This window comes from Cetorhinus maximus, unplaced genomic scaffold (assembly GCF_964194155.1).
Source record: "Cetorhinus maximus unplaced genomic scaffold, sCetMax3.hap1.1 HAP1_SCAFFOLD_506, whole genome shotgun sequence".
NCBI lineage: Eukaryota > Metazoa > Chordata > Chondrichthyes > Lamniformes > Cetorhinidae > Cetorhinus > Cetorhinus maximus.
In genome coordinates this window covers 208718-234798 of record NW_027596448.1, presented here as the reverse complement: position 1 = coordinate 234798, position 26081 = coordinate 208718, and the positions used below count along the sequence as shown (strand labels likewise).

General features: G+C 45.7%; 1 protein-coding gene across 1 annotated transcript in view; it reads left to right on the top strand.

Moving 5' to 3' along the window:
• Positions 1 to 14704: 14704 nt before the first annotated feature.
• The window catches only part of LOC144673880 (hepatocyte nuclear factor 3-beta-like), a 116748-nt gene continuing 105371 nt past the window's right edge, over positions 14705 to 26081 (top strand). The window contains exon 1 of the mRNA XM_078535518.1: positions 14705 to 14801. Within this exon, the coding sequence (XP_078391644.1) occupies positions 14730 to 14801 (72 nt within the window). The 5' untranslated portion in view covers positions 14705 to 14729. The remainder of the gene's footprint in view (positions 14802 to 26081) is intronic.

The window sequence follows — 26081 nt, the reverse complement described above, 5'->3', positions numbered from 1 at the left end:
CATCACTGGATACAGCGCAGATAAAACCCAACACTGGAGACAGTGCAGATTCAATCATCACTGGATACAGCGCAGATAAAACCCAACACTGGAGACAGTGCAGATTCAATCATCACTGGATACAGCGCAGATAAAACCCAACACTGGAGACAATGCAGATCCAATCATCACTGGATACAGCGCAGATAAAACCCAACAATGGAGACAGTGCAGATTCAATCATTACTGGATACAGCGCAGATAAAACCCAACACTGGAGACAGTGCAGATTCAATCATCACTGGATACAGTGCAGATTCAATCATCACTGGATACAGTGCAGATTCAATCATCACTGGATACAGCGCAGATAAAACCCAACACTGGAGACAGTGCAGATCCAATCATCACTGGATACAGCGCAGATAAATCCCAACACTGGAGACAGTGCAGATAATACCCGACACTGGAGACAGTGCAGATTCAATCATCACTGGATACAGCGCAGATTAAACCCAACACTGGAGATAGTGCAGATCCAATCATCACTGGATACAGCGCAAATAAAACCCAACACTGGAGACAGTGCAGATCCAATCATCACTGGATACAGCGCAGATAAAACCCAACACTGGAGACAGTGCAGATCCAATCATCACTGGATACAGCGCAGATAAAACCCGACACTGGAGACAGTGCAGATTGAATCATCACTGGATACAGCGCAGTTACAGATAGCACTGGATACCGGGTGGACTCAAACAGCACTGGATAAAGTGCAGTTACACACAGCGCTGGCACAGTGAATGCTGACACAGTGGAGATGGCAGCACAATTATAATGTCACTGGATGAGTAATCCAGAGGCCCAGGGTCCGAATCCCAACGTGGCAGCTGGTGGAGCTTAAATTAACTTAATAAATAAAAAACCTGGAACCAGTGATGGTGACCATGAAACTATCATCGATTGTTGTAAAAACCCATCTGGTTCACTAATGCCCCTTTAGGGAAGGAAATCTGCCGTCCTTACCCAGTCTGGCCTACATGTGACTCCAGACCCACAGCAGTGTGGCTGACTCTTAACTGCCCCCTAAAATGGCCGAGCGAGCTACTCAGTTCAAGGGCAATTAGGGATGGCCAACAAATACTGGCCTGGCCAGCGACACCCACATCCCATGAAAGCATCAAGAATAAAAAATGTGGATGCAGTGGGTGCAGACACAGTGTAGATACAGTGGACTGGACAAAGCAAGGATACTGTGAGCAATGGCACAGTGTCGATACAGTCGGCACTGGTGCAGTGCGGATACAGTGATTACAAACACAGTGCAGATACAGTGAGTGTAGACACAGTGAGTGTACACACAGTGGTTACAGTAAGGATACAGTGAGCCTGTCTATATTAACGCACCTCCACCATTTAACTTCTCTCCCTGGCTGTCCTAGGTGTCTAGGGTGAGCTGTTTGAAATGAATGGATGGATGTTTTCACTGTCTGTCTGGGGTTTCCGCCAATCTTCTGCAGCTCTGGGGGAACTCCTCGAAACTGGGGATTCAATCTGGGTGGAATGGCACTCTGTCTCCACTCAGGGGCAGCATTGTACTGAGCCGAAGAATCACCAGCCAGAAACCAACCTGCCAAAGGTCGTCTCAGCAACAATGAGCTGCATGTACATCCCTACGAACATCCCTACGAACATACATACGAATACACGTATGGATGTACATACGAAAATATATACGAACACATGTACGAATGTACATACGAACACACGTACGAACATAACAAATAGGAGCTGAAGTAGGCCATTCGGCCCCTCGAGCCTGCTCGTCCATTCAATAAGATCATGGCTGATCTGTTTGTGTTTTGAGCTCCACATTCCCATCTAACCCCGATAACCTTTAATTCCCTTGCCTAACAAGAATTTATCTACCTCCGCCTTAAAAATATTCGATGACCCCGCCTCCAGCATCTCCTGAGACAGAGAGTTCCAAAGTTGCACAGCCCTCGGAGAGAAAGCATTCCTCCTCATCTCTGTCCTAAAAGGGTGGCCCCTAATTTTAAAACAGTGCCCCCTAGTTCTGGACTCACCCACAAGGGGAAACATCCTTTCCACGTCCACCTTGTCGAGGCCGTTCAGGATCTTGTATACTTCAATCAAGTCACCCCTCACTCTTCTAAACTCCAGTGGAAACAAGCCCAGTCTGTCCAACCTGTCCTCATAAGACAACCCACTCATTCCAGGTATCATTCCAGTAAACCTCCTCTGAACCGCCTCCAACACATTTACATCCTTCCTTAAATAAGGAGACCAAAACTGCACACAGTATTCAAGATGTGGTCTCACCAATGCCCTGTATAACTGAAGCATAATTTCCTTTTATGTTCAATCCCTCTCCTAATAAAGGATAGCATTCCATTACCCTTCTTAATTACTTGCTGTACTTACATGCTAACTCTTTGTGATTCATGCACTAGAACACCTAGATCCCTCTGCACTTCTGAATTTTGCAGTTGTTCTCCATTTAAGTAATACTCTGCTTTTTTATTCTTCCTGCCAAAGTGAACAACTTCACATTTTCCCACATTCTACTCCATCTGCCAGATTTCTGCGCACTTGCTCAACCTGTCTATATCCTTATGCAAGCTCCTTATGTCTTCTTCACAACATACTTTCCTACCTATCTTTGTGTCATCTGTAAAAATTTAGCCTTCGCTCCCCTCATCTAAGTCATTGATGTAAATTGTAAAAAGCTGAGGCCCAGCACAAACCCCTGCGGGAATCTACTCGTCACATCCTGCCAATCAGACAAAGCCCCATTTATGCATACTCTCTGCTTTCTGCCAGCCAGTCAAATTTCTTTCATAGGCTAATATGTTACCCCCTACACCATGAGCCTTTATTTTCCACAATAACCTTTGATATGGCACCTTATCAAATATGGCACCTTCTGGAATCCAAGTACAGCACATCTACAGGCTCCCCTTTATCCACAGTGCATGTTACTCTTCAAAGAGCTCAAATAAGTTGGTTAAACATGATTTTTCCTTTCACAAAACCATGTTGACTCTTCCCAATTACCTTGTGTTTTTCTAAGTGCCCAGCTATAACCCCTTTAATGGTCGATTCTAACACCTTCCCCATGACAGAAGACAAGCTAACTGGCCTATAGTTCCCTGTTTTCTGCCTCCCTCCCTTCTTGAATAGGGGGATTATATTTGCTACTTTCCAGTCTGATGGAACCTTTCCAGAATCTAGGGAATTTTGGAAAATTAACACCAATGCATCTAGTGCGTCATTAGCCACCTCTGTGAAGACCATAGGATGAAGTCCATCCTAGGGTCTTAAAGGAGCCTTTAGTGTAGTAAATCATCCCAAGCCGCTTCATAGGAGCATTATCGGACAAAAAAATTGACACCGAGCCAAAGAGGGAGATATTAGGACAGGACAACCAAAAGCTTGGTTGAGGAGAAAGGTTTTACAGAGTGGATTAGAGGTGGAGAGGCGGAGAGGTTTAGGGAGGAAATTCCAGAGCTTGGGGCCCAGGCAGCTGAAGGCCCGGCCGCCCATGGTGGAGCAGATTAAAATCGGGGACGCTCAAGGAGCCAGAACTGCAGAGACCTCGGAGGGTTGTGAGGTTGCAGAGTTAGGGAGGGCCGAGACGCTGGAGGGATTTGAAAACACAATCATGGGATTTTACCAATTCCCATTTAATCAGCGGCAAACGTTAGTTTGAAAGCAACTCTCACGCCCTGTTCCCCATTAGCAGAAAACCAGGCTGATCGGTTAAACGCGTCAAAACTGAACCATTTCTTTGTTGGGTGTTACTGCTCAGGTACTCAGCAAGGGAGGGACGTCTGACAATGAAGAGGTGATGATGGGGTTTCAGCTGCAGAGTGAGGGGAGAGATCAGGACCACCTTGTCCCGCTCAACTGCAAATCAATTAAAAATTAAATAGGTGATTCATATCTTTGCCTTTCTGCTATTGACAGGCAGTGAACGCAGTCTGTGACCAGGGTGTATCATTACCAATCCACACAGGACAAAACATTTGCTTCATCAAGACATGGGCAACACTGGAGCAGGCTGGAGACAGACTCCAGTCCAGACAGGGTCAGACTCCAAGCTGGACTGGAGACAAACTCCGGTCTGGATTCCGCAGACTTGGATCCGGACACCGGAGAATCTCTGGTCTGGGCTGGCCCTCACTGCCAGTGGTTGGGATGTGATGCCACCTTCAGGTATCATTTAGCATTGCGCCTTCCTCAGGTCGGAGACCAATGGGGAGTTCACCTAAGGAAAACTACCAGCTCATCAGACACTTAGAACACTCGCCTTACACACACATACACACAAACACACACGCACACACCTCTAAACACACACCCTCACCTACATCCCTATACACACACACACACACACACATCTCTGTATACACCACACATTCACACACACCTCTATACACACACACACCCCCCAATATACGGACACACACACACACACACAAACACACACCTCTATATATAGACACACACACATCTCTCTACACACACACACACACACACCTCTATATACAGGCACACACACACACACACATCTTTGTATACACCACACATTCACACACACCTCTATACACACACACACAAACACACACCCCTGTCCCCAGACACACACACCTCTATATACAGACACACACCTCTATGTACACACGTCTCTATAAACTACCAGCTCCTCTGTCACTTAGAACGCTCACCTTACACACACTCACACACACACACCTTTATATATAAACACACAGACACACACACACACCTTTATATACAGACAGACACAAACACTCCTATATACTGACACACACACATATCTCTATGTACAGACACACACAAACACTCCTATATATTGACACACACACACCTCTGTGCACACATACACATACCCAGACACACAAACACTCCTATATACTGACACACACACATATCTCTATGTACAGACACACACAAACACTCCTATATATTGACACACACACACCTCTGTGTACACACACATACACATACCCAGACACGCACACCTCTATATACTGACACACACACACACACATACCTCTATGTACAGACACACACACCTCTATATATACACACACCCATATATGCACACACCCACATGCCTGTGCTCAAACACACACCCACACACACTCATGCTTGCACACAGGCATATATTCCAGACGCACGCTTCACATTTCCTGTTGGTTTGGAGAAGGCTGCTGGGTTCCTGCCAGACTATCCACATCACTGCTTGAATGTTCCTCCGCCCATTCCCTTGTTGATGTTGAGCAGGTGCCACGTCCCCACTTCCAGACATGCCGCACTCGGTTTCCATGAGCTTTATGGTTTGAACAGTTGCCTTTCTATCTGAGCCGCACCTCCGGTGGCCCAGCTCCGAGTCTCCGATTCACTCAGGCCGTCTTGGAACACGGAAAGCCTCTCCCGCGGACTGACCAGCTAACCTCAGTCAGGTGGAGTGCTTCCTTTCTCTGCCTGAAACTTACGGAGCGAAACATTTTGGGACCCTTTTGATCCTCGTGTTTAAGCCCAAGCCTCCTCGCTTCTTGGTCAAGTACATGAAATTTTACAGTGCAGAAGCAAGCCATTCGGCCCATCCAGGTCAATGCTGGTGTTTATACTCCTCCCACCTTACCCTGACCCTCCCCACCATCCCAAGCCTTCCGGAAATACTCTGAATTCCAGGCACCGGGGCAGGCTGTGATCGCTGTGGAGGAAGTCTGACAGCAGCAGGAATGGACATTTTTTGTGGGCAGGACACTGACCGACTGACACTGCCTCCAATGTTGTTGTCTAGTCTGGCAGTGGGAGAAGGGAATCCTTTCAGGCTGTAGACTTTGATGCCTCACGAAATTACAATTTATACGAAACTCTCGCTGGTTTCACCCTGAAAAAAAAACACCCCCACTCCCCCCGACATCTCACACTTAACTGGAACCCACGTTAGTCTTTTTCCCCCTAGTTAGTCCCTGCTGGTGTTCATACCCCACTTGGGCTTCCCCCCCCCACCACCTCCTCATTCTCCCCTCACCCAAATCTACCCTCGTAACCCTCGGTGCCCTTCCAACCTTGTCTGGGTCCCCCTTAAATGTAACTACGGGCAGTCCTCGAATTTAGGACACAAAAATCAAAAAATAGCTGGAAAAACTCAGCGGGTCTGGGCAGCATCTGCGGAGAGGGATACAATTAACGTTTCGAGTCCGTATGACCCTTCATCAGTTCTGACGAAGAGTCATACGGACTCGAAACGTTAACTGTGTCCCTCTCCGCAGATGCTGCCCAGACCCGCTGAGTTTTTCCAGCTATTTTTTGATTTCCAGCATCCGCAGTATTTTGCTTTTATCTCGAATTTAGGACGTTTGAGTTACCATGAACGGCGCTTACGGCGTTTATAAGTCGACGCCCTGGTTTGATTCTCCCACGTCAGATTTGACTTTGCGATGTCAGGCCAGCGAACAAGTTCGAACATTCAGACCTGCACATCGACTCTCTGCGCCGCCCATCTCCCTGACACAAGACCCTCAATTGCTATTCCGACATCGTTAGTAAGGGACTGCACCATATTTCTGTATGAAGTTTTAGCTTATTATGTGCTTTTTATGTCAACATGATTGCTATTTACAACATAAATACATTAATGTTGCTGATTTACTCGTCTATAATTGATTGAGTACAAAACTCTGGGTTATTTTGGTGAAAATAGGGTTCCGAGCCCTGTTTCGGGAACCATCCCCCATTTATAATATCGGGAAGTCGGAGCCGGGTTATGACGTTCCGACTTAAGACGTGGTTTTCAGGAACTATTTGTGCCGTAAGTCCGAGGGCTTCCCGAATAACCGTTCACTTCAACCGCTCCCCGTGGTAGCGAGTTCCGCATTCTCACCTCTCTCTGGGTGAGGAAGTTTCTCCTGAATTCCCGATTGGATTTCTCAGGTACTTTCTTATACTGACGGGCTCTAGTTATGCTCTTCCCCACAAGAGGAAACGCTCTCTCTGTATCCACTCGATCAAAACCTTGCAGGATTTTAAAGGCCTTGATTAGTTCAGACACCCCCACCCACGAGGTCTTCTATTTTCAAGAGAGAAGAGACCAGCCTGTCAATCCCTTCCTGATACGTATACCCACACATTTCCTGTATCATCCTTGTAAATCTTCCCTGGACCCTCTCCGATGCCTCTATACCCTCTTGATAATATCCCAGAAGGGAAAGAACAGTTTGGACCAGTACTCTTACTTCCCAGTTTTTACTGTTTGTTTTGTTCTGGGATGGCAAACCAGGCTGAATGGGCTCTGAATGTAACCACTGGGTGGTTGTGTGGTACCAGCTCCCGAATGTCAATCACCATCATTCCCTTCGGCTGAACCTCGTCATTCACAGCCCAGCCTCAGCAGCCTACTCAGCCACAAGCTCAGCTACCAACCCCAACCCAACCCCAACCCAACCCTAACCCAACCCCAACCCAACCCCAACCCAACCCCAACCCAACTCCAACCCAACCCCAACCCAACTCCAACCAAACACTAACCCAACTCCAACCCAACTCCAACCCAACCCTAACCCAACCCCAACCCAACGCCAACCCAACCCCAACCCAACCCCAACCCAACCCCAACCCAACTCCAACCCAACCCCAACCCAACCCCAACCCAACCCCAACCCAACCCCAACCCAACCCCAACCCAACCCCAACCTAACCCTAACCCAACTCCAACCCAACTCCAACCCAACCCTAACCCAACCCCAACCCAACCCTAACCCAACCCCAACCCAACTCCAACCCAACCCCAACCCAACCCCAACCCAACCCTAACTCAACCCCAACCCAACCCCAACCCAACCCCAACCCAACCCCAACCCAACCCCAACCTAACCCTAACCCAACCCCAACCCAACCCCAACCCAACCCCACCCCAACCCAACCCTAACCCAACCCCAACCCAACACAACCCAACCCCAACCCAACCCCAACCCAACCCCAACCCAACCCTAACCCAACCCCAACCCAACCCCAACCCAACCCTAACCCAACCCCAACCCAACCCCAACCCAAACCCAACCCAACCCCAACTCAACTCTAACCCAACCCCAACCCCAACCCAACTCCAACACAATCCTAACCCAACCCCAACCCTAACCCAACCCAACCCCAACCCAACCCCAACCCAACCCTAACTCAACCCCAACCCAACCCCAACCCAACCCCAACTCAACTCCAACACAATCCTAAGCCAACCCCAACCCTAACCCAACCCAACCCCAACCCAATCCCAACCCAACCCCAACCCAACCCCAACCCAACTCCAACCCAATCCCAACCCAACCCCAAGGCAACCCCAACCCAACTCCAACCCAACCCCAACCCAACCCCAACCCAACCCCAACCCAACCCCAACCCAACCCCAACCCAATCCCAACCCAACCCCAACCCAACCCCAACCCAACTCCAACCCAATCCCAACCCAACCCCAAGGCAACCCCAACCCAACTCCAACCCAACCCCAACCCAACCCCAACCCAACCCCAACCCAACCCCAACCCAACCCCAACCCAACCCCAACCCAACCCTAACCCAACTCCCAACCAACCCCAACCCAACCCTAACCCAACCTCAACCCAACTCCAACCCAACTCCAACCCAACTCCAACCCAACTCCAACCCAACCCTAACCCAACCCTAACCCAACTCCCAACCAACCCCAACCCAACCCTAACCCAACCCCAACCCAACTCCAACCCAACTCCAACCCAACTCCACCTCCGAAATATCGCCCACCTCTGGCCAGCTGCCAGTGAAACCTTCATTCAGATTAACCATTCCAATCTTGGTCTCCTTGGCCACTATAATTCCTTCGACTCCCTTGACTCTGAGATTTTGAACCTTCTGTTTTCCGGCCTCTAAGCTCCGGATTTCCCTGCCTGACTCATCTCCCCACCCTCTGCCTCTCTCTCCTTCCTTAAGACTTCCTTAATAAACACCTCTTTGATCTTTGTGTTTTTCACTCTCCCATCTAATATCTCTTTCCTTGTCTTGTGACCATCTTTGTCTGATGACCTCTTTGGGGGATCTAATGATGTTTTTCCACATCAAGGGAACTATATAAAAGCGAATTACTGTTGTATAAAATGTTATGGAAGGAGGTCATGACCTTTGGCCTGCAGGGATAGGGGTTCGATAACCTTTGATCAGCAGGGAACGGGTATTATAATGTTTGATCCATGGGGAGAGGGAGATCAGTTCCCTTTGTCCTATCCTACAGGGTGAGGAGGATCTGTAACTGCAAGGAGAGAGTTCTGTATCCTCTTACCTGTGGGTTAAGGGGACTAGTGACCTTTGCCGTGGGGGTTGGGGATCAGTAACCTTTGCTCTGGGGTTATGGGAATCTGCAACCTTTGCCCTGGGCGTTAGAGGGATTAGTAACCTTTGTCTTGGGGGTTATGGCAATGTGTAACCTTTGCCATGAGGGTTACGAAATGTATAACCTTTGCCCTGGGGGTTAGGGGGATCTGTAACCTTTGCCCTGGGTATTAGAGGGATTAGTAACCTTTGCCTTGGGCGTTATGGTGATGTGTAACCTTTGCCCTGGGGGTTATGAGGATGTGTAACCTTTGCCCTGGGGGTTATGAGGATGTGTAACCTTTGCCCTGGGAGTCGGGGGAGTTAGTAATCTTTGCCCAGGGGTCGGGGATCATTAACCTTTGCCTCGAGATGGGAAGAATGCCTCCAATTGCTGTTACTGTTTGGTTGGAGCTGCTGGTGGTGGGTTGGGGTGTGGGTATGGGTTCTGGGGGGGTGGTGGGGGTGAGGGTGTGGGTCTTGGGGAAGCTGAGGGTGTGGGTCCTGGGGAGATGGGGATGTGGATCCTGGTGGGTGGTGAGGGTTTGGGTTCGGGGGGAGGTGGGGGGTGTGAGGGTGTGGGTGCTGGGGGGGTGAGGGTATGGGTGCTTGGGGGGTGGTGGGTGAGGGTGTGGGTGCTGGGGGGGAGGGTGTGGGTGCTGGGGGGTTGAGGGGGTGGGTCCTGCGGGGTGGGGGGTGTGAGGGTGTGGGTGCTGGGGGGGTGGTGGGTGAGGTTGTGTGTGCTGGGGGGGTGAGGGTATGGTGCTGGGGGGGTGGTGTGAGGGTGTGGGTGCTGGGGGGTGAAGGTGTGGGTGCTGGGGGGGGTGAGGGTGTGGGTGCTGGGGGGTGAGGGTGTGGGTGTTGGGGGGGTGAGGGTGTGGGTCCTGCAGTGGGGAGGGTGAGGGTGTGGGTCCTGGGGGTGAGCGGATGAGGGTGTGGGTCCTGGGGGCGAGTGGGTGAGGGTGTGGGTCCTGGGGGTGAGCGGGTGAGGGTGTGGGTCCTCGAGGTGAGCGGGTGAGGGTGTGGGTCCTGGGGGTGAGTGGGTGAGGGGTGGGTGCTGGGGGTGGGGATGGGGGTGAGGGGGTGGGTCCTTGGGGTGAGCGAGTGAGGGGGTGGGTGCCGGGGGTGGGGGTGGGTGCCGGGGGTGGGGGTGAGTGGGTGGGTCCTGGGGGTGGGGGTGAGGGGGTGGGTCCTGGGGGTGGGGGTGAGTGAGGAGTGAGTGGGTCCTGAGGGTGGGGGTGAGGGGGTGGGTCCTGGGGGTGAGCGGGTGAGGGTGTGGGTCCTGGGGGTGGGGTGAGGGTGTGGGTCCTCGGGGTGAGGGTGAGGGGTTGGGTCCTGGGGGTGAGCGGGTGAGGGGTTGGGTCCTGGGGGTGGGGTGAGGGTGTGGGTGCTGGGGGTGCGGGTGAGGGTGTGGGTCGTGGGGGTGAGCGGGTGAGGGGGTGGGTCCTGGGGGTGAGCGGGTGAGGGTATGGGTGCTGGGGGTGCGGGTGAGGCTGTGGGTCATGGGGGGGGGTGAGGGTGAGGGGGTGGGTCCTGGGGGTGGGGGTGAGGGTGTGGGTCCTGGGGGTGAGCGGGTGAGGGGGTGGGTCCTGGGGGTGAGCGGGTGAGGGGGTGGGTCCTGGGGGTGGGGTGAGGGTGTGGGTCCTCGGGGTGAGGGTGAGGGGTTGGGTCCTGGGGGTGGGGTGAGGGTATGGGTGCTGGGGGTGCGGGTGAGGGTGTGGGTCCTGGGGGTGAGCGGGTGAGGGGGTGGGTCCTAGGGGTGAGTGGGTGAGGGGGTGGGTCCTGGGGGTGAACAGGTGAGAGTGTGGGTCCTGGGGGTGGGGTGAGGGTGTGGGTCCTGGGGGTGAGCGGGTGGATCCTGGGGGTGGGGGTGAGGGGGTGGGTCCTGGGGGTGGGGGTGAGGGGGTGGGTCCTGGGGGTGAGCGGGTGAGGGGGTGGGTGCCGGGGGTAGTGAAGGGAGTCCTTCTCGTTGAGTGCATTGATTAGTTGCCCTGCAACATCTCATGAGCACAGCTCTGAACACACAGGGCTTCCTCAGGCATTGTAATCGCTGCCGCACCTTCCATGAGGGCGATTTATAGTCTGGAGGCAGCGAATGCGTCTCCCCTGTGACATTTACATGGGTCGCCTGACTGCACCGCACTGTAACCCTGAAAACAAATGGTGTCCATTAGGAACATCAACTTCCTCCTCCGCAGCTTGTGTGAGACCAGGTACCATGGCACCGGTAATGAAACACTTCACATATTAACAGGGAAGCTGAAAACAAAAAGAAAGGTGCCAGGAACCCATGTCCAGCCAACTTCCCTTCCAATGTTTACTGTTAATGCAGCACAATACACAGGGCACGCTCCGATATCGAGCCAAGTGTTTATCAACAGGGAACTCAGGAATAAACTGCAATGGGATGTTGACTTCAGGAGGGTGCTTGTGGGGGGTTGGGGTAAGGGGCCCCCGGGGTTGGTGGGCGGGGAGGGGCTACTGGATATTCTAGACGATTGCTATGGTTTAGGGGGTTGCCAACCCTCCAGGATTGGCCTGGAGTCTCCAGGGATTGAAGGTCAATCTCCAGGACACTGGCCGTGGGCCAACCCCGGAGAAAAATCAACGGGGACATTAAAAAATATTGTGTTTTTTGTCATTTTCTTTCAACCTTTCTCCTGACCAGATATAAAAATATTGAAAATGGTGGCGGTGGGTAAAGGTTGTTTGACCGACAGTCAAGCATCATCCAGTTGGGTAATGAGTCTTTTTGCTTTCCGATTGGTGTAGGAAGGCCGTACGTCACCAGGATGGATGTAAATTTCATCACGTTTCTACTTCTCTATAGCTCTGAAGGAGGGTCGTACGGACTCGAAACTTTAACTCTGCTTCTCTCTCCACAGACGCTGTCAGACCTGCTGAGATTTTCCAGCATTTTCTGTTTTTATTTCAGATTTCCAGCATCTGCAGTATCTCGCTTTTAACAGGGATGGATGTGTTGGCCGACTAATGGCTGGGAAGTGGGGGGTAAGTCGTGTGATGAAACCTCCAGGAATGCATTTAATCGCAGTTGGCAACCCTAGCTATGTACCTCTAGAGTGGGTGGGTGGAGGCTACTGGACACTGTAGGGGGGGAGGTGGGCTGGTTTCTTCCAGTGTGTGTTAGCTGTGGTCACACTCTTGCTTCTCAACCTGGGAGTCCTGGGTTCAAACCCCACCCCCTGGACCTGAGCATTGACATGTAGGCTGCAGCAGTACTGAGGGGGTGCTGCATTGTCAGAGGTACCATCTTGCAAATGAGACATTACAGCAATTCTGTCTTGGGTGGACCCCACGGCACCATTTTGAAGGCAACTTCTCCCCGGTGCCCTGGCCAATATTTATTCTCAATCAACGTCGCAAAAAATGATCAGGTCAAATTACCACGGTGCTGTTTGTGGGATCTTGCTGTGCGCCAACTGGCTGCCATGTCCCCTAGTGACTACACCTCAAATGTACTTGGCTGTAAGGCGCTTTGAAGAGGGCTGGTGGTCGCGAAAGGCGCTATATAAATGCAGGTATTCCTTTCTCACTGGTAACCCAACGTCACTGACACTCAACATGCGTGTTCACACACACAATCCGCGTGGCACACCCGCGTCATGCACTAATTGTCCGTGTCCGCTCAGCTCTCACACGCTCACCTCCTTACCCCACCCACCGTCGAAAGGCACAGGAGGGAGTCCAGTAGTCCAGTTCAGGCACACATGAAAGACTTGGGGTGGGGGAAGGGAGCGGGGAGGAGGGGGGACAGGGTGTGGGGTCTGTTTGCAAAGCCTGTCTGACATGTAAAGCAACAATTTATTTTATATATTCGCTGGTGGGATGTGGGCGTCGCTGGCTAGGCCAGCATTTATTGCCCATCCCTAATTGCCCTTGTTCAGAGGGGCATTTTTAAGATTCACATGTAGGCCAGACCGGGTAAGGACGGCAGATTTCCTTCCCTAAAGATGGGTTTTTATGACAATTGATGATCGTTGTGTGGTCACATAATTTATCGAATTCAAGTTCCACCATTTGCCTGGGCGGGAATCGAACACGGGTCCCCAGAGGGTTACCCTGGGTGTCTGGAATACCAGCCCAGTAACAATACCATGGAGGAGACAATCAAAAGTCTGGTGGAGGAGCAAGAGAGGGTGTGTGTGTGTGTGTGTGTGTGTAGGGGTGAGGGGTACAGTACAAACAGGGGATGGTCTCAATCCACACTTGGGAATGGTTCAATGCAGATTGGGTGGGAGTTGCACCTACCCAGTGTCCAAGGGGTGTTCAGCCCTGGGGGGAGGGGGGTCACAGTCCAGGCTGAACTTGCCTGTCCTCCAGTCTCTCTGTGTGAGGGGGGTGGATTCTCAGTGGGTGAGAAGGAAGCACGTTCTCAGGTACCGGCACCAGGGGACGCTCCTCCTGCTTAAATTGGACCCAATTGGCTCCCAACTCCCAGTAACATTGCTGCATCTTGGCAGCACAACCCCAAAGGCTTCAGTTAATCAGTAACTTGCCCAACAGTCACACACACACACACACTTGTATCCCAGAGGCGCTCTCTCTCTCTCTCTCTCTCTCCCTCCCTCAGTCCCAACAGAGAGAGTTTTGCAAACACAACTCCCAGTTGCAGCGTGAAGAAGGGAGCAACTCCAAACTCGGACTGACAACTCCTGATTGACAACAACATCTGGGCAAATTTCGGATTACAGAGCGGCTGGCGAGTCCCGCAATTCGGGATCCTTTCGATTCAGGACTATCAGCTGTTACCCTCCATCTACCCCCCCATTCTCCCCATCCCTCTTTCTACCCCCTCTACCCCACTCTCCCCATCCCTCTCTCTACCCCTCTACCCCACACCCCCATCTCTCTCTCTACCCCCTCCCACCCCACTCTCCCCATCCCTCTCTCTACCACCCCCACCCCACTCTCCCCATCCCTCTCTCTACCCCTCTACCCCACACCCCCATCTCTCTCTCTACCCCCTCCCACCCCACTCTCCCCATCCCTCTCTCTACCACCCCCACCCCACTCTCCCCATCCCTCTCTCTACCCCCTCCCACCCCACTCTCCCCATCCCTCTCTCTACCCAACACCCCCACCTCTCTCTCTCTCCTCTCCCCAGGACATTTCTGCTCAAGGCTCCCCCCTCCTCCCTCCCTCCCACCACCACCACAGTCTCGGAGTTTGGTCTCTGCTGCGTGGAGTTCGTTCGTTCACAATTCCTGGAGTCCTGGGGCTTGGAAATACAGTTTTGGAGCCAGAGGGAATTTCATTGACCGACTCCGGCCCTGGACCCTCCAATTGCTGGGGTCTCACTTATTTTTTATTTTTAAAAAAAAGAGAAGAGGACAATGTTGGGGTCGGTGAAAATGGAATCACATGAAGTTCCCGAGTGGAACAGTTTGTATTCAGACCCGAGCGAGGTCAGTATGAGCAAAGTTGATCAGCTTTACTTACCTGTCAGTCAATCATCAGAGACTGAGGGTGCTTTGCAGTCAATGTGCTTATTCCATTTAGAGTCTATATATATATATATATATATATATCAGTGCAACACAAACTCTCTGTTTCAGTAAATCTCTGAGTTTGGCAGATTGCTGCCCATTCTAAATTTCCAAGGCAGAGCAAGGCGCCCTGGAGATCACCTGTGATCGGAATGACCACCAGACCATCGCTCCTGCTCAGTGCTTAAAGCAAACTCCGCCGGAGTGCCACATTCAAAATAATTTCGCTTTTTCATGTTGCAGACAAGCTCCCAGGTTTCAGGCCGGAACTCGCCGCTTCCAGTTCCAAAGGCTTCACAAGCACCGGCTGAAATTACGAAGTGTTCAATAATTTTATGGCACTGGGGTGATAACGGTGTGTGAAGAAGAGTGCTCAGGCTGTATGTTTATATCAGCGTGTGTTTGCATCGCTGTGTGCATTTATGTCAAGTGTGTCAGTGCGTGTGTTTATATCGGTGTGTTAGTGTGTATGTTTACATCAGTGTGTGTTTATATCAGTGTGTGTGTTTGTATCAGTGAATGTGTTTATATCAGTTTGTCAGTGTGTGTATTTATATCAGTGTGTCAGTATGTGGTTATTTCAGTGTGTGCGTATATCAGTGTATCAGCGTGTGTGTTTATATCAGTGTATCAGTGTGAGTGTTTATATCAGTGTCAGTGTGAGTGTTTATATCAGTGTGTGTTTATATCAGTGTGTCAGTGTGTGTTTAAATCAGTGTGTTTATATCAGTGTGTCAGTGTGTGTTTATATCAGTGTGTGTTTATATCAGTGTGTCAGTGTGTGTTTATATCAGTGTGTGTTTATATCAGTGTGTCAGTGTGTGTTTATATCAGTGTGTGTTTATATCAGTGTGTCAGTGTGTGTTTATATCAGTGTGTGTTTATATCAGTGTGTGTTTATATCAGTGTGTCAGTGTGTGTGATTATATCAGCGAGTGTGTATATATCAGTGTGTCAGTGTGTATGTTTATATCAATGTGTCAGTGTGTGTGTTTATATCAGTTTGTTAGTGTGTGTGTTTATATCAGTGTGGCAGTTTGTGTTTATATCAGTGTGTGTATTTATATCAGTGTGTCAGTGTGTGTTTATATCAGTGTGTCAGTGTGTGTGTTTATATAAGCGTGTGTGTATATATCACTGTGTCAGTGTGTGTGTTTATATCAGCGTGTGTGTATATATCACTGTGTCAGTGTGTGTGCTTATGTCAGTTTGTCAATATGTGTGTTTATATCACTGCATTTGTGTCAGTGTGTCAGGGTATGTGGTTATATCAGTGTGTGTGTCTATATCAGTGCATTACTGTGTGTGCTTAAATCAGTGTGTCAGTGTGAATGTTTATATCAGCATGAGTGTTTATATCGGCGTGCCATTGTGTGTGTGCCTATGTCACTGTGTATAGTTATACCAGTGTGTCCGTGTGTGTATATATCACTGTGTCAGTGTGAGCGTTTATAGCAGTGTTTCAGCGTGAGTGTTTATATCACTGTGTGTTAATGCCAGTGTGAGTTTTTATATCAACGTGTCAGTGTGAGTTTTTATATCAGTGTGCCAATGTGTGTGTGTTTATGTCACTGTGTGCATTTATATCAGTGTGTCAGTGCATATGTTTATATCAGTGTTTTAGTGTGTGTTTACATCAGTGTGTGTGTACATATCACTGTGTCAGTGTGTATGTTTATATCAGTTTGTCAATATGTGTGTTTATATCAGTGTGTGTTTATATCAGTATGTGTGTTTATATCAGTGTGTGTGTTTATATCAGTATGTGTGTTTATATCAGTGTGTGTTGATACCATTGCGTCAGTGTGTTTATATCAGTGCGTCAGTGTGTGTGCTTATATTAACATCAGTATGTGATTATATCTATGTGTCTGTTTTTTTCAGTGTGTTTGCATATATTACTGTGTCAGTGTGTTTTTATATCAGCTTGTCAGTGTGTGTTTCTATCATTGTGTGTGTTTATATCACTATGTGTATTAGATCAGTGTGTCTGTGATTTCTTAGATCAGTGTGTCTATGAGTATGTTTATATCAGTGTGAGCGTTTACATCAGTGTGTCAGTGTGAGTGTTTATACAAGTGTGCCAGTGTGTGTTTCAAATCACCGTGTGTATTTATATCAGTGTGTCTGTGTGTGTATATATATCACTTTGTCAGTGTGAGTGTTTATATCAATGTGTGTGTTAACGTCAGTGTGAGATTTTTATATCAATGTGCCAGTGTGTGTGTGTTTATGTCACTGTGTTCATTTATGTCGGTGTGTCAGTGCATGTGTTTATATCAGTGTGTTAGTGTGCATGTTTACATCAGTGTGTTAGTGTGTGTTTATATCAGTGTGTCACTGTGTATGCTTATATCAGTGTGTCAGTGTGAATGTTTATATCACTGTGTGCTTATATCAGCTTGTCACTTTGTGTTTATATCAATGTGTCAGTGTGGGTGTCTATATTACTGTGTGTATTTATATCAGTGTGTCCATGTGTGTATATATCAGTGTGTCAGTGTGAGTGTTTACATCAGTGTTTCAGCATGAATGCTGATATCACTTTGTGTATTAATGTCAGTGTGTCAGTGTGAGTGTTTATATCAGTGTTTCAGCATGAGTGCTGATATCGCTTTGTTTATTAATGTCTGTGTGTCGGTGTGAGTGTTTATATCAGTGTTTCAGCATGAGTGCTGATATCACTTTGTGTATTAATGTCAGTGTGTCAGTGTGTGTTTATATCAGTGTTTCAGCATGAATGCTGATATCACTTTGTGTATCAATGTCAGTGTGTCAGTGTGAGTGTTTATATCAGTGTTTCAGCATGAGTGTTGATATCACTTTGTGTATTAATGTCACTGTGTCAGTGTGAGTGTTTATATCAGTGTTTCAGCATAAGTGTTGATATCATTTTGTGTATTAATGTCAGTGTGTCAGTGTGAGTGTTTATATCAGTGCTTCAGCATGAGTGTTGATATCACTTTGTGTATTACTGTCAGTATGAGTGTTTATATCAGTGCTTCAGCATGAGTGTTGATATCACTTTGTGTATTAATGTCGGTGTGAGTGTTTATAACAGTGTTTCAGCATGAGTGTTGATATCACTTTGTGTATCAATGTCAGTGTGTCAGTGTGAGTGTTTATATCAGCGTTCAGCATGAGTGTTGATATCACTTTGTGTATCAATGTCAGTGTGAGTGTTTATATCAATGTTTCAGCATGAGTGTTGATATCACTTTGTGTATCAATGTCAGTGTGTCAGTGTGAGTGTTTATATCAGCGTTCAGCATGAGTGTTGATATCACTTTGTGTATCAATGTCAGTGTGAGTGTTTATATCAGCGTTCAGCATGAGTGTTGATATCACTTTGTGTATCAATGTCAGTGTGAGTGTTTATATCAATGTTTCAGCATGAGTGTTGATATCACTTTGTGTATCAATGTCAGTGTGTCAGTGTGAGTGTTTATATCAGCGTTCAGCATGAGTGTTGATATCACTTTGTGTATTAACGTCAGTGTGTCAGTGTGAGTGTTTATATCAGCGTTCAGCATGAGTGTTGATATCACTTTGTGTATCAATGTCAGTGTGAGTGTTTATATCAGTGTTTCAGCATGAGTGTTGATATCACTTTGTGTATCAATGTCAGTGTGAGTGTTTATATCAGTGTTTCAGCATGAGTGTTGATATCACTTTGTGTATCAATGTCAGTGTGAGTGTTTATATCAATGTTTCAGCATGAGTGTTGATATCACTTTGTGTATCAATGTCAGTGTGTCAGTGTGAGTGTTTATATCAGCGTTCAGCATGAGTGTTGATATCACTTTGTGTATTAACGTCAGTGTGTCAGTGTGAGTGTTTATATCAGCGTTCAGCATGAGTGTTGATATCACTTTGTGTATCAATGTCAGTGTGAGTGTTTATATCAGTGTTTCAGCATGAGTGTTGATATCACTTTGTGTATCAATGTCAGTGTGAGTGTTTATATCAGCGTTCAGCATGAGAGTTGATATCACTTTGTGTATCAATGTCAGTGTGAGTGTTTATATCAGTGTTTCAGCATGAGTGTTGATATCACTTTGTGTATTAATGTCAGTGTGTCAGTGTGAGTGTTTATATCAGTGTTTCAGCATGAGTGTTGATATCAATTTGTGTATTAATTTCAGTGTGTCGGTGTGAGTGTTTATATCAGTGTTTCAGCATGAGTGCTGATATCACTTTGTGTATTAATGTCAGTGTGAGTGTTTATATCAGTATTTCAGCATGAGTGCTGATATCACTTTGTATATTAATGTCAGTGTGTCAGTGTGAGTGTTTATATCAATGTTTCAGCATGAGTGTTGATATCACTTTGTGTATCAATGTCAGTTTGTCAGTGTGAGTCTTTAGATCAGTGTTTCAGTATGAGTGTTGATATCACTTTGTGTATTAATGTCAGTGTGTCAGTGTGAGTGTTTATATCAGTGTTTCAGCATGAGTGTTGATATCACTTTGTGTATCAATGTCAGTGTGACTGTTTATATCAGTGTTTCAGCATGAGTGTTGATATCACTTTGTGTTTTAATGTCAGTGTGTCAGTGTGACTGTTTATATCAGTGTTTCAGCATGAGTGTTGATATCACTTTGTGTTTTAATGTCAGTGTGTCAGTGTGACTGTTTATATCAGTGTTTCAGCATGAGTGTTGATATCACTTTGTGTATCAATGTCAGTTTGTCAGTGTGAGTCTTTAGATCAGTGTTTCAGTATGAGTGTTGATATCACTTTGTGTATTAATGTCAGTGTGTCAGTGTGAGTGTTTATATCAGTGTTTCAGCATGAGTGTTGATATCACTTTGTGTATCAATGTCAGTGTGACTGTTTATATCAGTGTTTCAGCATGAGTGTTGATATCACTTTGTGTTTTAATGTCAGTGTGTCAGTGTGACTGTTTATATCAATGTTTCAGCATGAGTGTTGATATCACTTTGTGTGTTAATGTCAGTGTGTCAATGTGAGTGTTTATATCAGTGTTTCAGCATGAGTGTTGATATCACTTTGTGTATTAATGTCTGTGTGTCGGTGTGAGTGTTTATATCAGTGTTTCAGCATGAGTGTTGATATCACTTTGTGTATTAATGTCAGTGTGTCAGTGTGTGTGTTTATATCAGTGTTTCAGCATGAGTGTTGATATCACTTTGTGTATTAATGTCAGTGTGAGTGTTTATATCAGTGTTTCAGCATGAGTGTTGATATCATATGTGTATTAATGTCAGTTTGTCAGTGTGTGTTTATATCAGTATTTCAGCATGAGTGTTGATATCACTTTGTGTATTAATGTCAGTCTGTCAGTGTGAGTGTTTATATCAGTGTTTCAGCATAAGTGTTGATATCACTTGGTGTATTAATGTCAGCGTGTCAGTGTGTGTTTATATCAGTGCTTCAGCATAAGTGTTGATATCACTTTGTGTATGAATGTCAGTGTGTCAGTGTGAGTGTTTATATCAGTGTTTCAGCATGAGTGTTGATATCACTTGGTGTATCAATGTCAGTGTGAGTGTTTATATCAGTATTTCAGCATGAGTGTTGATATCACTTTGTGTATCAATGTCAGTGTGAGTGTTTATATCAGTGTTTCAGCATGAGTGTTGATATCACTTTGTGTATTAATGTCAGTGTGTCAGTGTGAGTGTTTATATCAGTGTTTCAGCATGAGTGTTGATATCACTTGGTGTATCAATGTTAGTGTGAGTGTTTATATCAATGTTTCAGCATGAGTGTTGATATCACTTTGTGTATCAATGTCAGTGTGAGTGTTTATATCAATGTTTCAGCATGAGTGTTGATATCACCTGGTGTATCAATGTCAGTGTGAGTGTTTATATCAATGTTTCAGCATGAGTGTTGATATCACTTTGTGTATCAATGTCAGTGTGAGTGTTTATAACAATGTTTCAGCATGAGTGTTGATATCACTTGGTGTATCAATGTCAGTGTGAGTGTTTATATCAATGTTTCAGCATGAGTGTTGATATCACCTGGTGTATCAATGTCAGTGTGAGTGTTTATATCAATGTTTCAGCATGAGTGTTGATATCACTTTGTGTATCAATGTCAGTGTGAGTGTTTATATCAATGTTTCATCATGAGTGCTGATATCACTTTGTGTATCAATGTCAGTGTGAGTGTTTATATCAGTATTTCAGCATGAGTGTTGATATCACTTTGTGTATCAATGTCAGTGTGAGTGTTTATATCAATGTTTCAGCATGAGTGTTGATATCACTTTGTGTATCAATGTCAGTGTGAGTGTTTATATCAGTGTTTCAACATGAGTGTTTATATCACTTTGTGTGTTTATGTCATTATGCCGTGAGAGTGTTTATATCACTGTGTGCATTTATGTCAGTGTTTTAGTCCATGTGTTTATATCAGTATTAGTGTGTATGTTTATATCAGCGTGTCAGTATGTGTGTATATATCAGTGTGTTAGTGTGCGTTTATCCCAGTGTGTGTGTTTATATAAGTGTGTCAATGTGTGTTTATATCAATGTGTCAATGCGTGTGCGTATATCAGTGTGTCAGACTGTATGTATATCAGTGTGTCAGTGTGGGTGTTTATGTCAGTGTGTCAGTGTCTGTTTATAATAGTATGTTTATCCCAGTTTGTGTGTTTATATAAGTGTGTCAGTGTATGTCTTTACATAAGTGTGTCAGTGTGTGTATCCCACTGTCTGTGTTTATATCAATGTGTCAGTGTGTGTGTTTATATCAATGTGTCAGTGTGTGTGTTTATATGTGTGTCAGTGTGTGTTTATATCAGTGTGTGTGAATATCAGTGTGTCAGCATGTCTTTATATCAATGTGTCAACGTGCCTGTTTATATCAGTGTGTTGGTGTGTCTTTATATCAGTGTGTCAATGTGTGTGTTTATATCAGTGTGTCAATGTGCCTGTTTATATCAGTGTGTCGGTGTGTGTTTATATCAGTGTGCCAATGTGTGTGTGTATATATCACTGTGTCAGTGTGTGTGTTTATATCAGTTTGTCAATATGTGTGTTTACATCAGTGTGTCTGTTTATAGCAGTTTGTCAGTGTGTGTGTGTTTATATCATGTTGTTAGTGTGTGCTTGTATTAGTGTGTCAGTGTGTGATTATATCAGTGTGTTTGTATATATCATCGTGTCAGTGTGTGCTTCTATATGAGTTTGTCAGTATGTGTGTATATAGCAGTGTGTTAGTGTGCGTTTATGTCAGTGTGCCAATGCATCTGTTTATATCAGTGTGTCAGTGTGTGTTTATATCAGTGTGTCAGTGTGTTTATATCAATGTACCAATGTGTGTGCTTATATCAGTGTGCCAGCCTGTGTGTATATCAGTGTGTCAGTGTGTGTTTATGTCAGTGTGTCAATGTGTCTGTTTATATCAGTGTGTCAGTGTGTGTTTATATCAGTGTCAGTGTGTATGTTTATATAAGTGTGTCAGTGTGTGTATTTATCAATGTGTCAGTATGTGTGTATATCAGTGTGTCAGTGCCTGTGTTTATTTCAGTGTGTCAGTGTGTGTGTATCCTAGTCTGTGTGTTTATATCAGTGTGTCAGCACATGTGTTTATATCAGTGTGTCAGTCTGTGTGTTTATATCAGTGTGTCAATGTGTCTGTTTATATCAGTGTGTCAGTGTGTGTTTATCCCAGTTTGTGTGTTTATATCAGTGTGTCAGTGTGTGTCTTTATATTAGTGTATCAGTCTGTGTGTATATCAGTGTGTCAGTGCATGTGTTCATATCAGTCTGTGTGTATATCAGTGTCAGTGTGTGTGTTCTTATGAGTCTGTGTGTATATCAGTATGTCAGTTTATGTGTTTATAACCGTGTGTCAGTCTGTGTGTATATCAGTTTGTCAGTGCATGTGTTTATATCACTGTGTGTCTTTATATCAGTGTGTCAAGTGTGTATGTTTATATCAGTGTGTTAGTGTGTGTGTTTAAGTCACTGTGTCAGTGTATGTGGTTACATCAGTGTGTCAGCCTGTCTTTACATCAGTGTGTCAATGTGTATGTTTATATCAGTGTGCCGATGTGTGTGTATAAAACACTGTGTCTGTGTGTGTGTTTATATCAGTTTGTCAATATGTGTTTATAACAGTGTGTCAGTGTGTGTTTACATCAGTGTGTCTGTTTATAGCAGTTTGTCAGTGTGTTTGTATATATCATCGTGTCAGTGTTTGTTTCTATATCAGTTTGTCAGTGCATGTGTTTATATCACTGTGTGTTTTTATATCAGTGTGTCAAGTGTGTGTTTATACCAGTGTGTCGGTGTGTGTTTATCCCAGTGTGTGTTTTAACATGTGTGTGAATGTGTGTTTATATCAATGTGTCAATGCGTGTGTTTATATCAGTGTGTCAGCCTGTGTGTATATCAGTGTGTCAGTGTTTGTTTATGTCAGTGTGTCAATGTATCTGTTTATATCAGTGTGTCAGTGTGTGTTTTAATATCAGCGTGTCAGTGTGTGTTTATATCAATGTGTTAATGTGTATGTTTATATAAGTGTGTCAGTGTGTGTTTATATCAGTGTGCCAGTGTGTGTGTTTATATCAGTGTGTTATTGTGTGTTTATCCCAGCTTGTGTGTTTATATTAGTGTGTCAATATGTCTCTTTACATCAGTGTGTCGGTGTGTGTTTATCCCAGTTTGTGTGTTTATATCAGGGTGTCAGTGTGTGTGTTTATATCAGTGTGTATGTTCATATCAGTTTGTCAGCGCACGTGTTTATATCAGTGTGTCAGTCTGTGTGTATATCTGTGTGCCAGTGTGTCTTTGTATCAGTGTGTTGGTGTGTATTTATATCAGTGTGTCAGTGTGTGCTTTTATATCAGTGTGTCAGTGTGTGTTTGTCCCAGTTTGTGTCTTTATCTGAGTGTGTCAGTCTGTGTGGATATCAGTGTGTCAGTGTGAGTGTTTATATCACTGTGTGTGTTTATATCAGTCCGCCAGTGTGTATTTATATCAGTGTGTGTGTTTATATCAGTGTGTCACTGTGTGTGTTTATATCAGTGTGTCAGTGTGAGTGTTTATATCACTGTGTCTGTTTATATCAGTCCGTCAGTGTGTATTTATATCAGTGTGTGTGTTGATATCAGTGTGTGTGTTTATATCAGTGTGTGTGTTTATATCAGTGTGTCACTGTGTGTTTATATCAGTGTCAGTGTGTCTTTATATCAGTGTGTGTGTTTATATCAGTGTGTCACTGTGTGTGTTTATATCAGTGTGTGTGTTTATATCAGTGTGTCACTGTGTGTTTATATCAGTGTCAGTGTGTCTTTATACCAGTGTGTGTGTTTATATCTGTGTGTCACTGTGTGTTTATATCAGTGTCAGTGTGTCTTTATATCAGTGTGTGTGTTTATATCAGTGTGTCACTGTGTGTGTTTATATCAGTGTGTGTGTTTATATCAGTGTATCACTGTGTGTGTTTATATCAGTGTCAGTGTGTGTTTATATCAGTGTGTCACTGTGTGTTTATATCAGTGTCAGTGTGTGTTTATATCAGTGTGTCACTGTGTGTGTTTATATCAGTGTGTGTGTTTATATCAGTGTGTCACTGTGTGTGTTTATATCAGTGTGTGTGTTTATATCAGTGTGTCACTGTGTGTGTTTATATCAGTGTGTCGGTGTGTGATTAAATCAGTGTGTTAGTGTGTGTTTAAATCAGTGTGTCAGCGCACGTGTTTATATCAGTGTCAGTGTGTGTGTATATCAGTGTGTGTTTATCCCAGTTTGTCAGTGCATGGGAAAAATTTTCCCCACATTGGTGGGGTTGTGCGGGGGTGGGCGGGTCGGGTATGAACCGGATTGGGGCCACGCTGCCATTTTACGCGGATGGGCCAATTAGGGCCTGCCCAGTGTGACACTCACCCGGAAGCGCTGAGCGCTCCCTGCGCGGGCTGCGGGGGTGCTGTTCCCTGAGTCGTTTCATGCGATCTTTCATGCAATGTGCCCAGAAGAGCGCAGGAATCTCCCCGAGGCACGGAGGTCCCTCAGGGAGATTAGTTTGACATGTTAAATTTAAATAAAGGAAAAAAGAAACTTTTAAAACACACCTCCTCATGTGACTCAGCTGGGACATGTCAAAGAATTAATGTAAAAATTTTTATTACATTTTAAAACACTTCATGAAACCTCATCCCGCCCGTGGATGAGGTTTTCGAAGGCCTCCTGGGCTCTTCACCTGCCCCCCAACCTTAAGGTTGAACGGGCAGCTCATTTAATTGAGTTAATTAGGTTTTAAATGGCCTTAATAGGCCTTTGACAGTTTGGTGGGCGCACAACCCTCTCGGCTGCGCACCCGCCGAACCGAAAAACTAAATGACGCGCGGGGATGTGGGACGCCCGCCTGATGTCACCATGAATCCATTTACCCTTCGGTGAATGGGACTCGCTCGCCCACCGGAGAATTCAGCCCTGTGTGTTTATATCAGTGTGTGTTTATATCACAGTGTGTGTATACATATATAAGTGCGTGTCAGTGTGTGTTTATATCAGTGTGTGTCTTTATATGTGTGTCGGTGCATATGTTTATATCAGTGTGTGTTAATACAGTGTGTGTGTTTATATCAGTCTGTCACTGTGTTTGCTTATGTCAGTGTGTCATTGTGAATGTTTATGTCACTGTGTGTGTTTATATCAGTGTGTCAGTGTGTGTGTTTATATCAATGTGTATTTAGATCAGTGTGTCTGTGTATATCTTTATATTAGTGTGTTAGTGTGAGTGTTTATATCAGTGTGCTAGTGTGTGTTATATCGCTGTGTGCATTTATATTAGTGCGTCAGTACATGTATTTATATCAGTGTGTGTTTATATCAGTGTGTGTTTATATCAGTGCATGTGTTTATATCAGTGCATGTGTTTATATCAGTGCATGTGTTTATATCAGTACATGTGTTTATATCAGTGTGTCACGGTGTGAGGTTATATCAGTGTATAAGTACGTGTTTATATCAGTGTGTCGCTGTGAGTTTTTATTTGTGTTTCAGTGTGAGTGTTTATATCAGTGTGTCAGTGTGAGTTTTATATCAGTGTGTGTGTTTACATCAGTGTGTCAGTGTGTTTTTATATCACTGTCAGTGTGTGTGTTTATATCAGTGTGTCAGTGTGACTGTTTATATCAGTGTCTCAGTGTGTGTTTTTATATCAGTGTGTCAGTGTGTGTGTTTATATCAGTGTGACAGTGTATTTTTATATCA